Source organism: Rhinoderma darwinii, chromosome 8, assembly GCF_050947455.1.
Source record: "Rhinoderma darwinii isolate aRhiDar2 chromosome 8, aRhiDar2.hap1, whole genome shotgun sequence".
Classification (NCBI taxonomy): Eukaryota; Metazoa; Chordata; class Amphibia; order Anura; family Rhinodermatidae; genus Rhinoderma; species Rhinoderma darwinii.
Genome location: NC_134694.1, coordinates 83,139,266 through 83,151,843, shown reverse-complemented (window position 1 = coordinate 83,151,843; position 12,578 = coordinate 83,139,266). Strand labels below are relative to the sequence as shown.

Here is a 12,578-nt window from a genome sequence, read left to right as displayed (position 1 = left end):
AGTGCATCTCGCTCTGAAAGACCCAGCACGCCTTGAGCATTACACTGAGTTCCTAACTATCGACGTTCCTCAGGGATCAGTCCTAAGTCTGATCCTCTTTTCTCTTTACACAGCCCCTATTGGACAAAGCATCAGCAGATTCATTGGGGACACCCAATTATATCCCTCTTCCCATGACATCACCCTTGCTCCAACACAATACACCAGTGACTGTCTGTCCACTGTCTCCATCATGATATCTGCTCTTTATCTAAAACTGAATCTTTCTAAAACGGAGCTCCTGATGTTCCCACCATCTAACCCACCTAAACCGGATGTCTCCATCTCAGTGTGTGGTAATACTATAATGTCTAGGCAGCATGCCCGCTGTCTTAGGGTATGTTCACACGAGGGCGTCCGTTACGGCTGAAATTACGGGGATGTTTCAGCCTGAAAACATCCCCGTAATTTCAGCCGTACCGGCATGTGCAGGCGCTTGAACGTCGCGTCAATTACGGGCGTAATTAGCGCTGCTATTCATTGGAGTCAATGAATAACGGCTCCAATTACGGCCAAAGAAGTGACAGGTCACTTCTTTGACGCGGGCGTCTAGTTACGCGCCGTCATTTGACAGCGGCGCGTAAATATACGCCTCGTGTGAACAGACAAACGTCTGCCCATTGCTTTCAATGGGCAGATGTTGGTCAGCGCTATTGAGGCGCTATTTTCAGACGTAATTCGGGGCAAAAACGCCCGATTTACGTCCGTAAATAGGCCGTGTGCACATACCCTAAGGGTTATTTTTGACTCAGATCTTTCCTTCGCACATTCAATCACTTTCACCTCAAAAACATCTTTAGAATACACCCTTTTCTTACTGTGGAAACAGCCAAAACTCTTATTGTTGCTCTGATTTACTCTCCTCTTGACTACTGTAACTTATCGCTAATCGGTCTTCACCCACACTAAACTTTCCCCTCACCAATCTATCCTTAATGCAGCAGCCAGGCTCATATTTCTGACCAACCTATACACCAACGCTTCTACCCTATGCCAGTCACTGTACTGGTTACCCATTCCCATCAGAATAAAATTCAAACTCATTATTCTCAACCACAAAGTTCTCCACGGTGATGCACCTCCATATAACCCCACCCTCATCTGTCTACCACCCTATCCATGATATATGTTCGGTCAACGATCTAATCTAAACCTCCCGCTCCTGTCTCCAAGGGTTTTCTTGTGCTGCACAGGACAACTGAAATGTGCTACCCGAGATAATCTGATTAATTTCCATCAACAGTTTTAAAGAGGCTCTGTCACCAGATTTTGCAACCCCTATCTGCTATTGCAGCAGATAGGCGCTGCAATGTAGATTACAGTAACATTTTTATTTTTAAAAAAACTAGCATTTTTGGCCAAGTTATGACCATTTTTGTATTTATGCAAATGAGGTTTGCAAAAGTACAACTGGGCGTGTTGAAAAGTAAAAGTACAACTGGGCGTGTATTATGTGCGTACATCGGGGCGTTTTTACTATTTTTACTAGCTGGGCGTTCTGACGAGAAGTATCATCCACTTCTCTTCAGAACGCCCAGCTTCTGGCAGTGCACAGACACACAGCGTGTTCTCGAGAGATCACGCTGTGTCGTCACTCACAGGTCCTGCATCGTGTCAGACGAGCGAGGACACATCGGCACCAGAGGCTACAGTTGATTCTGCAGCAGCATCAGCGTTTGCAGGTAAGTAGCTACATCGACTTACCTGCAAACGCCGATGCTGCTGCAGAATCAAATGTAGCCTCTGGTGCCGATGTGTCCTCGCTCGTCCGACAAGATGCAGGACCTGTGAGTGACGACACAGCGTGATCTCTCGAGAACACGGCTGTGTCTGCACTGTCAGAAGCTGGGCGTTCTGAAGAGAAGTGGATGATACTTCTCGTCAGAACGCCCAGCTAGTAAAAGTAGTAAACACGCCCCGATGTACGCACATAATACACGCCCAGTTGGACTTTTACTTTTCAACACGCCCAGTTGTATTTTTGCAAACCTCATTTGCATAAATACAAAAATGGTCATAACTTGGCCAAAAATGCTCGTTTTTTTAAAAATAAAAACGTTACTGTAATCTACATTGCAGCGCCGATCTGCTGCAATAGCAGATAGGGGTTGCAAAATCTGGTGACAGAGCCTCTTAGGCCTATAACATTCCCTAATCTGACTACTTTCCTTGGCTCCCCATTTACTTAAGTCATCAGAGCCTGACTCTCTGATTCAACAGTTTCCCCCACACCCAAATGCACTTCATGTCTGTCATACGCAGATACTGGCTGGTGACCAGCTCATACAGCTTTACGTGTACTGCCCCATATGTACAAAAGATGGCTAGAGCATTGTACTTCATATTTTGGTCTCCCCTATTTCCTCAGATTGTAAGCTCTTGCAAGCAGTGTCCTCACTCCTCGTTTGAACTGCAAATAAGTTTTGTCACTATGTAACATCTGATATGGTCTGTACAAATTTCCTCTGTATTGTAAAGTGCTGCGGAATATGTTGGCAACATATTATACGGCCTATTGATTTAAATAGATACATATCATGTAATGCTTAATTTCCCCTGCGGTGATGCTGCACAAAAATCTAACACTTGCTGTACCCCCAACTTAATACAGATGATTGCTGAACGCCCCAACTGTGCGACATCCAGTGATCAGCATATTGTTGGGGAATCCTTTAAACAGAAGGGAATTGTCTAAAACCAACTTCCCCATTAAGGCAGCCATCGCTTCCTGGGACAATCTCTGTAGTCCAAACTTAGCACTTGAAAACCCAAAACAGTCAGATTGGACCATATATGTATGGCTTTACTTGGACGTGCCAGGAATAAAGGACTATTCTACTCAAACCTTGTGACAATCAAGTGTCCAGGATTGAGTAGTTAGGAAGCACAAGAGAGGTCCAGAAGCTGGAGTTTGCTCCTGAGCCACATTACATCAATGAAATATAACATTTCACAGCTTACATATAGATGAAATCTAGAATTGAATAACTTCTACAATATATGGTCTAGAAGGTGCAGGAGCTCAATTACTAGGGTAGCAGGCATGGCAGCTGCTATGGTGGCAAGAAAGAAAAAGGGACCCAGCTAGTGATGAATGTTGATGTTTGAAGGGGAGAGTGGAAAATTGAGACCAGGGAATGGATGAAAAGACACAGCAAACAGAATGTAGGTTAAAATAACCATAAACTTGTCAGGTCTATAAAGGCCACTTTCACACGGCAGTATTTTGCATCAATTTGTAAGCCAAAAGATTGAAACAAACAGAAGTATAATTGAAAGATTTAAACCCACTCCTGGTATTAGCTTGCAAATACTAAAAATTAAAATACTGACCAAAATACTGCCCTGTGAAAGCAACCAAAAGGGATATTTCCAAGATCATACGCATGCCCCTTTGTATCAGATTTAAAAAAAAAATAATTAAATTACTACATGCAGATACAACCTATTTTCTAAAACACCTGGGTTAAATAAGAGATCACCCCTGAAAGTAAGCCATCCCCCAGGATGGTTTCTCCCTTGCTGTCCCTGGTAAAGTCCCCTACTAGTTTTTCTCCTAACAGGCTGAGAATGCGTAGATTTCACTGCCATTTCAGCATAGCAGCTCTATTCCTCACTCTGCAAATTGCGACGGCGTTCACTGCACAGGGCTAGGTTGAGAAGTTCAGCAGCTCTTAACCAGTGTCTGCTGATCTTTGTCTTGCCAATGCTCAGTAGTATGACAGCTACAGTCAAACATGCGCAGAGGCCTGACTGCTGTAGCCAAATTTTATATACACACACACATATATATATATATATATATATATATATATATCACCATAAGCACATAAGAGCGAGCAGGGTGCGATTACTGCAAACATCATCTAGTGGAGCATCGGGCAGCCCATTCTGCCATCCTACGAGTGAAAGTTTTCCTGAGCCACGGGGGTGCTGATTTGGAGAGCTTGAGTGCACATTTTGTGTGCATTTTCAATATATGCATGGATATGTGCCTTTGAAAGACGTGAAGTTGGGACAACCCCTTTAACTTTATGCTAAAAATGGTGGGTAAAGCTCACCTCTTCATTTTACGAATTACTATGGGGCGCATTATTTATGTATCCAAGCCTAAGAATGTGACTTTAAAAGAGAAGAAATTTTTTGACACCGTGTTCTTATGAATAGGCTACACAAATACTCAACATGTCATCCTCTACAATACTAAGATTGTTTCTCCGAAAGACTAAACATAGGAAAATCCGAAACCCTGCAACCTAAGATAACTTACTTGTAAGCCTAGGTTAAAATAATACTGTAGAACCTTTGTGTCTGAAACAGGAAAAGAGAGTAATATTGAGCATTCTTTCTTTAAAGCAACAGAAACCAATTTTGAAAAAATGTAGGATCATTAGTGGTTTACCTCTTGGTAGATCATTGCCACTAGGGTCACAAGAATAAGGTGGCGGAGGTAAAGGAACCGCACAGTCCCCCATTTCTCCTGAGCCAGGTGGAGCTTTAAAAAAATAAATAAATAAATTTGACATTTTAAAGTGGATATGCAGATGTACAGTGGCAGTACTCTAGAGTTTGAGTTGAGTTGGAGGGTGCATGCTTGACCGATGTGGCATTTAAACTCCTCCTTCCCGTGGTCATGCGGCTGCCCCGTTCTATAGTTGAGCGTCCAAACTGTTGGACCTCCATCCACTGATGAAATATTTATTATTTATTCAGTGGTTAGGTAATAAATCTTTATTGCGGGAAAACACCTTTAAGTTCTCGTTTTATTCACAACCAAAAAGCTTAAGGCGGGATTCACACGACCGGGTCGTTCCCGAGCCCGAGTGTCGGCCGGTAAAATCGGCCATTTTGCCCGGCCGGTTTGCATAAAGTTATGCATCTGTGCCGGGCCGGGCAGATCCGGACAGTGACATCAGCGGCAGCTCCTGAAGGGGAATCCCCATGTGTTCGGGGATTCCGCTTCAGGAGTTTCCCCTGATGTCACTGCCCAGATATGGACAGAGACATCAAGCGCTCTGTCCAGGAGCGGAATCCCCGAAAACACGGGGATTCCGCTCCTTCAAGGAGCTAAAGTGCGGCTAGCACATAGCAGAGCGGGGAGATACCTCCCTGCTCTTTTATAGTGGCGTCGCTACAGTAGTAGCAGCCGCAGCAGCAGCAGCTGCTGCTACTACTACTACTAGCGGCGCCATCGAAGGTGTCGCCGAGCCAGGGTGCTTTTAACAAGCAGGGGAAGGGAGCCAGCGCAGCGCTCCCTTCCACCTGCTGTACACCCCGGCCCTGCAACACAGTGTACAGCGATGCCATTCGTCAGAATGGCATCAACTCCTCCTCCTCACATGCACTCTGCGCTGTGAGGAGGAGGAGATAGAGCGCAAGCGCCGGGAAACCCGGCCATCACTCGGAACACATTCCGGTGATGGCCGTGTAATTCCCGGCCCCATAGACTTGTATGGGAGCCGGGCGCCCGGGCAAAGATAGAGCATGTCCTATTTTTTGACGGCCGGATTTTCCGGCCGTCAAAAAATCGGTCGTGTGAATAGCCCCATTAGGGGTCTATCATTCCTAATGCAGCCGGGTGCCGGCCGATTTATGAACGGCCGGCACCCGGCCGGGAAACCCTGCCGTGTGAATGAGGCCTAAAACTCATACAGACCTGGCCTGCCCTCAGTTAAGAGTTGAATGTATTTTTAACCAGTTTTCACATTCCGCTATGACCTGTGTTACTATAGGCTGGTTTTACCTGTTCATATATATTGTGGCAAATATCAGGAGAGGAGATAGATTGTGCCATTAAGGTTTTGTTCACATATGCATCAGGGCTCTATTTTGACGTTCCTTCTGAACTTTCCGTCAGAATGGAGCCCTGACAAACAAACGGAAACCATAGGCTTCCGTTTCCATCACCATTGATTTAAAATGGTGACGGATCCGGTGCCAATGGTTTCTGTTTGTCTCGGTTGTGCAAGGGTTCCGTCATTTGACGGAATCAATAGCTTAGTCGCCTATGCTATTCATTCCGTCAAAACGACGGAACTCCAGCACAACAGAGACAAACGGAAACCATTGGCATCGGATCCATCACCATTGAAATGGAAACCTATGGTTTCCGATTGTATCAGCCAGTGCTCCATTCTGACGGAAAGCTCAGACAGAACGTCAGAATAGAGCCCCGACACATACGTGAACAAAGCCCAACACATTTAGCTCAGAGAAGACGGTTTAGATTGAATACAATTATATCCACTTCTTAAAGCTGTGCAGAGGACTAGAGTACCACATGGGTTTTTGGCCCCTGGGTGTAAACAAGAACGTCTTCTTCCACTGAAGGCAAACTGATCTTTAAAAGAAAAATTGAAATAAAACCAAGTATTCAAAAGCATCATTAAGATTTATTCACATAAAACCATTTAAATCAATAGTCAGTATAAATAACTAGACGGAGTTTCCACAACATCCAGGAAATGTATTCTAAATGCTGCAAAAACAGTCAGAATCCTACATAAAGAATTTACAGTTTTATTTTCAAATTGCCAAAAGGTAAAAAGTAAAATATGAAAAAGAGCAAAATAGACAATGATAAACACAATAGAGATTTTAATTCCCTTAATTTTAATTGTACAAGAGCACCACCCAGTGTTTCTGCAAACAAACAGCCCATTGTATCCACTTAGTAAAAAGGTGAAAAAAGTAATTCTGCAAATAAAATAATTAAGAAACAAAATTTAAAAACAGGATTGCTACCTTGCCGTCCAGTGGGAGGCTGTGATATCATGATTGGCTGCACAGCAGTCTGTGGAAGGACAGTGGAGGTAACCGTGGCTGCTACACCCAAAGCCGAACTTGAAGAGATCACGGTAGCTGGTGCAGAATTCACACAAGAAGTAGATATAACAGATGTTACCTGAAACGAAGTGCAAACTTCATATAACATGCGTTTAAAATGTCCACAAACCAGCACTGCATCATTATTTGGATATTCAAAATATCAGACCAAATCTCTCATCTTTGTGGTGCCATAAACACCAAAAAAAAACAAAAAACAGTCAAGGGATGAACATACATTTCACTTTTTTTTAAATAAATGGATTAATGTGTTTTTAACCAAATATGAACCAGAGTATCACCTTAAATATAACCTTTTGTTTTTGTATCTTAAAATCACGTACAGCCAGTGTAATATTAATTTTTACCAACATATTGAATATACGAAGACTGGACAAGCTCATGTTCACATGCAGAGCTAGTTCTTTAAAAATGCCACTAGGGCACAAAAGAAACTATTTCAAAATAAAAAAAAAAAAAGGGAGTTCTTTATAACTATTTTCTATTTTAATACAAAACACAGAAATTATTACTAAGGCTGCTAATTAAAAACACTGTGTGCTAGCGACTGCCATATTCAATTGTATCTGTGTACTCAGGACAGATACAATTGAAGACTATAGGCTGCAGGCGACGTTAGGCCCGCAGCCTATAATACGCTGGGACAGAATCCCTGCGCAGGCCGGCGTGATGACGTCACTGCATCACGCTGAGCAACGCAAGGGTCCCAACTGGAGGCTGTGGAGCACTCCGTCCGTCTTGGGAATGGGGCAAGGTAAGTAGAATTTTATTTTTTTATTTGCGGGGCTGTGTGTGTGTGTGTATGTGTGTGTGTGTGTGTGTCACAATCTACAGGTGAGTGTGTGTGTGAAGCCCATCTACAGGTGTAGGTGTGTGTGTGTGTGTGTGTGTGTGTCACCATCTACAGGGGTGTGTGTGTGTGTGTGTGTGTCACCATCTACAGGTGTAGGTGTGTGTGTGTGTCACCATCTACAGGTGTAGGTGTGTGTGTGTGTCACCATCTACAGGTGTAGGTGTGTGTGTGTGTGTGTCGCCATCTACAGGTGTAGGTGTGTGTGTGTCGCCATCTACAGGTGTAGGTGTGTGTGTGTCGCCATCTACAGGTGTAGGGGTGTGTGTGTGTGTGTCGCCATCTACAGGTGTAGGGGTGTGTGTGTGTGTGTCGCCATCTACAGGTGTAGGTGTGTGTGTCGCCATCTACAGGTGTAGGTGTGTGTGTCGCCATCTACAGGTGTAGGGGTGTGTGTGTGTGGCCATCTACAGGTGTGTGTGTGTGTGTGTGTGTGTGTGTGTGGCCATCTACGTGCATGTGTGTGTGTGGCCATCTACAGGTGTAGGTGCGTGTGTGGGTGTGCGTGGCCATCTACAGGTGTGTGTGTGGGTGTGCGTGGCCATCTACAGGTGTGTGTGTGTGTGTGTGTGTGTGTGTGTGTGTGTGTGTGTGTGTGTGTGTGTGTGTGTGCGCATCTACAGGGAGTACGATTCCTAATGGGACATTTTTATTGTGTCGAGCACGAAGGGATCATTATTACCATCTGGGGCACTGTGGATTATGAGTTTATTTAGAGGACGGGGTATAGGTGGGGAGGGTGCTGGAAAAGAGGGAAACCAACATGTCTGTGCATTAAATTCTGCAGAGACGAGTCATGGATGGAATAAGTCATCACAGTGGTCTGAGCTAGTAGGAGGAAAAAAAAAAGGGAAAGTGAAGGACTCTAATGAGAGAAAACTTCACCTGTGAGTCACTGGGAAAAAAAAAAAAAGTGCTGTGATCACATATCATCTGCAGAGCTCCTGTGTATAAATTAATCTACCAATAGAAGATGGTAATATATAGACTGCAGAGCTCCTGTGTATAACTGCCATCTATCACTACATGGTGGTTATATTGGTATTTGTATAGTGGTTTTTATTCAGTCACTATATGGTGGTATTTTTCAGTCAATATGTTGTTATGGTGTGGCAGTATTATTTGGACCTTATATAGTGTTATTGGTAATATTGGTCTTTTCTAAAGAGTGAGTTGGGTCCAGTAACCGTATGCAGGTAAATTTGAGTCCAGTATAGTAGTATGATTTAATAACTATATGTATATAGATCATTTTTTTTTCTGCGAGGGGGGGGGGGTGGCGACATATCCTTTGGGTCTTTCAACAATCCCGAATGTGCTAGAAATCAGCGATGCAGTTCTCTACACACCACCTTCTGAAATGACTTCATTATTGATACAATTATTCAGCACTTGGGGCCCCACTTTTAACTTTGCCCAGGGCCACACTTTGTTTAAAACCAGCCCTGATTATAGCCTTTACAAGTATCAATAAGTGACTTGTTGCATTTTTGTAAACTACCACAATGTATCAGAATACTTGCAGAACACTCACACAGTACTATATGACACTTATGAAAAGCAGGCCAGTGGTCTGGTTTATATTGAAAAAACTATGCCCACATATATGAGGAATCATACTTAAGTAAATAAGTAATTACGCTCCACTGCTTACACGAGGACTTTTTTTTCAATTAATGCAGTACCAATGGTTATCGGCACCGCTACCACCGTTTACGAAGACAGTTGCTGAAGCAATTTAAAAACACGTGTCCTGTCCGTCCGTCCCCCAACATGTTTAGCCAACTCTTTGGCGTCTTTAGGCGTAACCAAACACTTTCAATTGGTTCTGGTTATACACATTAAGGTTATAGAATTAACAAGTTTATGCCCATTTGGCAGAGTACATGCAAACAAGTTCTCACTTAGACCCATTTTATAAACGAGCTTTAGAGAACAGTTTCCTTCTAGCATCAACATTCTTAAAAGCATGTAGTACCAGGATAGTCATTTATATCTTATGTAGGAAAACGAAGATCACCTGTTCTGAAAACTTATAGGGACCGTCATCTTGAGAAGGCACAGAACGGGAGACCTCATTCTGCAGAGACTGATAGATTCATGAACTGATGTTAGTGGAGAGGAAAAACTACACAAGTTGAGCACAAGAGCGATGTCAAGTAGACCGAATTTGCATAGAAGGCAAGTAGGAAACATGAAACCGAAAATACATGTAAAGGCATACAAGAAGAAATTACTGGTATTCAGGGACATGCTGTATGGTTTTCCAATAAAAGAAACAAATGAGTTTCCTACATCTGATAACCTAATGGCCACTATGAAAACAAATGGATAATAAAGAACGATTGACAGTCGCCAATACATTTGACCGCAGACATATAACATTCTTTTCTGTCCGTTAGGCCACTTTCACATGGCAGTATTTTGCATTAATGTTTAACCCCTTCAGGATCAAGCTCATTTTGGCCTTCAGGACCAGACCCATTTTTTCAAATCTGACATGTCACTTTATGTGGTAATAACTCCGGAATGCTTTTACCTATCCAAATAGATTATGAGATTGTTTTCTCGTGACATATTGTACTCCATGTTAGTGAAAAAATTTGGTCAATAAATTCATTGCTTATTTGTGAAAAACACCAAAATTTTGAGACAATTTGAAGAAATTATGATTTTTCGAATTTTAAATGTATCTGCTTGTAAAACAGATAGTAACTATTTTGTGTGGTATTACTAATTAACATATCCCATATGTCTACTTTAGGTTTACATAGTTTGTTGAATATCCTTTTATTTTTCTAGGACGTTACAAGGCTTAGAACTTTAGCAGCAATTTCTCACATTTTTAAGAAAATTTCTAAAGGCTAGATTTTCAGGGACGAGTTCATTTCTGAAGTGGTTGAGGGCCCCATATATTAGAAACCCCCATAAATCACCCTATTTTTAAAACTGCACCCCTCAAAATTTCAAAACAGCATTCAGAAAGTCTTTCAACCCATTAGGCCCTAGTGTGCTACTGGACTGAAACACAGGCCTCAGAAGCACCTAGAGGATTTTGGGGCCTCCTTTTTATTACAATATATTTTAGGCACAATGTCAGGTTTGAAGAGGATTTGTTGTGCCAAAACAGTGGAAACCCCCAAAAGTGACCTGATTTTTGAAACTACACCCCTCAGGGAATTTATCTAGGGGTATAGTGAGCATTTTTAATCCACAGGTTTTTTGCTAAATTTATTCTAATTAGTCTGTGAAAGTGAAAATCTACTTTTTTTTCTGGAAAAACTTTGAATTTTTGCAAGGAATAAAGGAGAAAAAGCAAAACATTTGTAAAGCAATTTCTCCCGATTACAGAAATACCCCATATGTGGTAATAAACTGCTGTTTGGACCCACGGCAGTTGAAAGGAGCGCCATTTGGATTTTGGAGCACTGATTATACTGGAATGTTTTTTGGTCCTGTGTCGCGTTTGCAATGCCCTGGAGGGACCTAAACAGTGGAAACCCCTCAAAAGAAACCCCATTTTGGAAGCATTTTGACCCCACAGGTTTGTTGCTGAATTTATTGGAATTCGTCTGTGAAGATGAAAATTTACTTTTTTTTCTGAAAAAACATAGGATTTTCTCATTTTTATAAGGAATAAAGGAGAAAAAGCAATCCAACATTTGTAAATCAATTTCTCCTGATTACGGCAATAGCCCATATGTGGTAATAAACTGCTGTTTGGACCCACAGCAGTGCTCAGAAGGGACGGAGCACCATTTGGATTTTTTCCAATAACCTGTAGATTTAGCTCATAAATTTTCATTTCCACAAGGAATACAGGAGAAAAGACACTCCAAAATGTGTTACACAATTTCTTCTGAGTAGGGAAATACCCCATATGTGGTTGTAAACTGCTATTTGAACACACGGCAAGGGTCTAAAAGGGAAAAAGCACAATGTTGCATTGCGCTGAGGTACCAGTACAGTGAAAACCACCAAGAAGGGACCCCATTTAGGAAACAACACCCCTCAAGGAATTCATCTAGAAGTGTAGTGAGCATTTTGACCGCAAAGGTTTTGCAGAAATTAGTGCACAGTGGATGTTGCAGATTGAAAATTGCCATTTTCTACAGATATGCTATCTCAGTGCCCAATGTGTTGTGCCCAGCGTGTACCACTGGAGAGACACACCCCATAAATTGTTAAGTGGGTTCTCCAGAGTACAGTAATACCCCATACGTGATCATAAGCTGCTATTTGGGCACACTGCCAGGCCCAGAAGGAGCGCCATTTGGCTTTTGGAGCGCAGATTTTGCTTGGTAGTAGTTTTGTTTAGTGTTTTACTGGTGTTTCAGTTTATAATGTGGGGGTATATGTAAGCTGTGCGTAGTACATCAGGGTATATGTAAGCTGTGCGTAGTACATCAGGGTATATGTAAGCTGTGCGTAGTACATCAGGGTATATGTAAGCTGGGCGGAGTACATCAGGGTATATGTAAGTTGGGTGGAGTGCATCAGGGTATATGTAAGCTGGGTGGAGTGCATCAGGGTATATGTAAGCTGGGTGGAGTGCATCAGGGTATATGTAAGCTGGGTGGAGTGCATCAGGGTATATGTAAGCTGGGTGGAGTGCATCAGGGTATATGTAAGCTGGGTGGAGTGCATCAGGGTATATGTAAGCTGGGCAGAGTACATCAGGGTATATGTAAGCTGGGCAGAGTACATCAGGGTATATGTAAGCTGGGTGCAGTACATCGCACGGTATATGTAATTTGTGTGGAGTACATCAGGGTATATGTAAGCTGGGTGCAGTACATCACGGTATATGTAAGCTGGGCGGAGTGATCAGGTCATAATAGGA

General features: G+C 42.7%; 1 protein-coding gene across 4 annotated transcripts in view; it reads right to left on the bottom strand.

Annotated features, from left to right (window-relative positions):
- Positions 1-12,578, bottom strand: part of LOC142659569 (UDP-N-acetylglucosamine transferase subunit ALG13-like) — a 61,107-nt gene that overhangs the window by 15,728 nt on the left and 32,801 nt on the right. For all 4 annotated transcript variants that reach the window (XM_075835834.1, XM_075835833.1, XM_075835830.1 and 1 more), the window contains exons 20-23: positions 9,756-9,824; positions 6,784-6,943; positions 4,442-4,534; positions 4,310-4,350 (exon numbers count right to left, since the gene is read on the bottom strand). In XM_075835834.1, the coding sequence (XP_075691949.1) occupies positions 4,310-4,350; positions 4,442-4,534; positions 6,784-6,943; positions 9,756-9,824 (363 nt within the window). The remainder of the gene's footprint in view (positions 1-4,309; positions 4,351-4,441; positions 4,535-6,783; positions 6,944-9,755; positions 9,825-12,578) is intronic.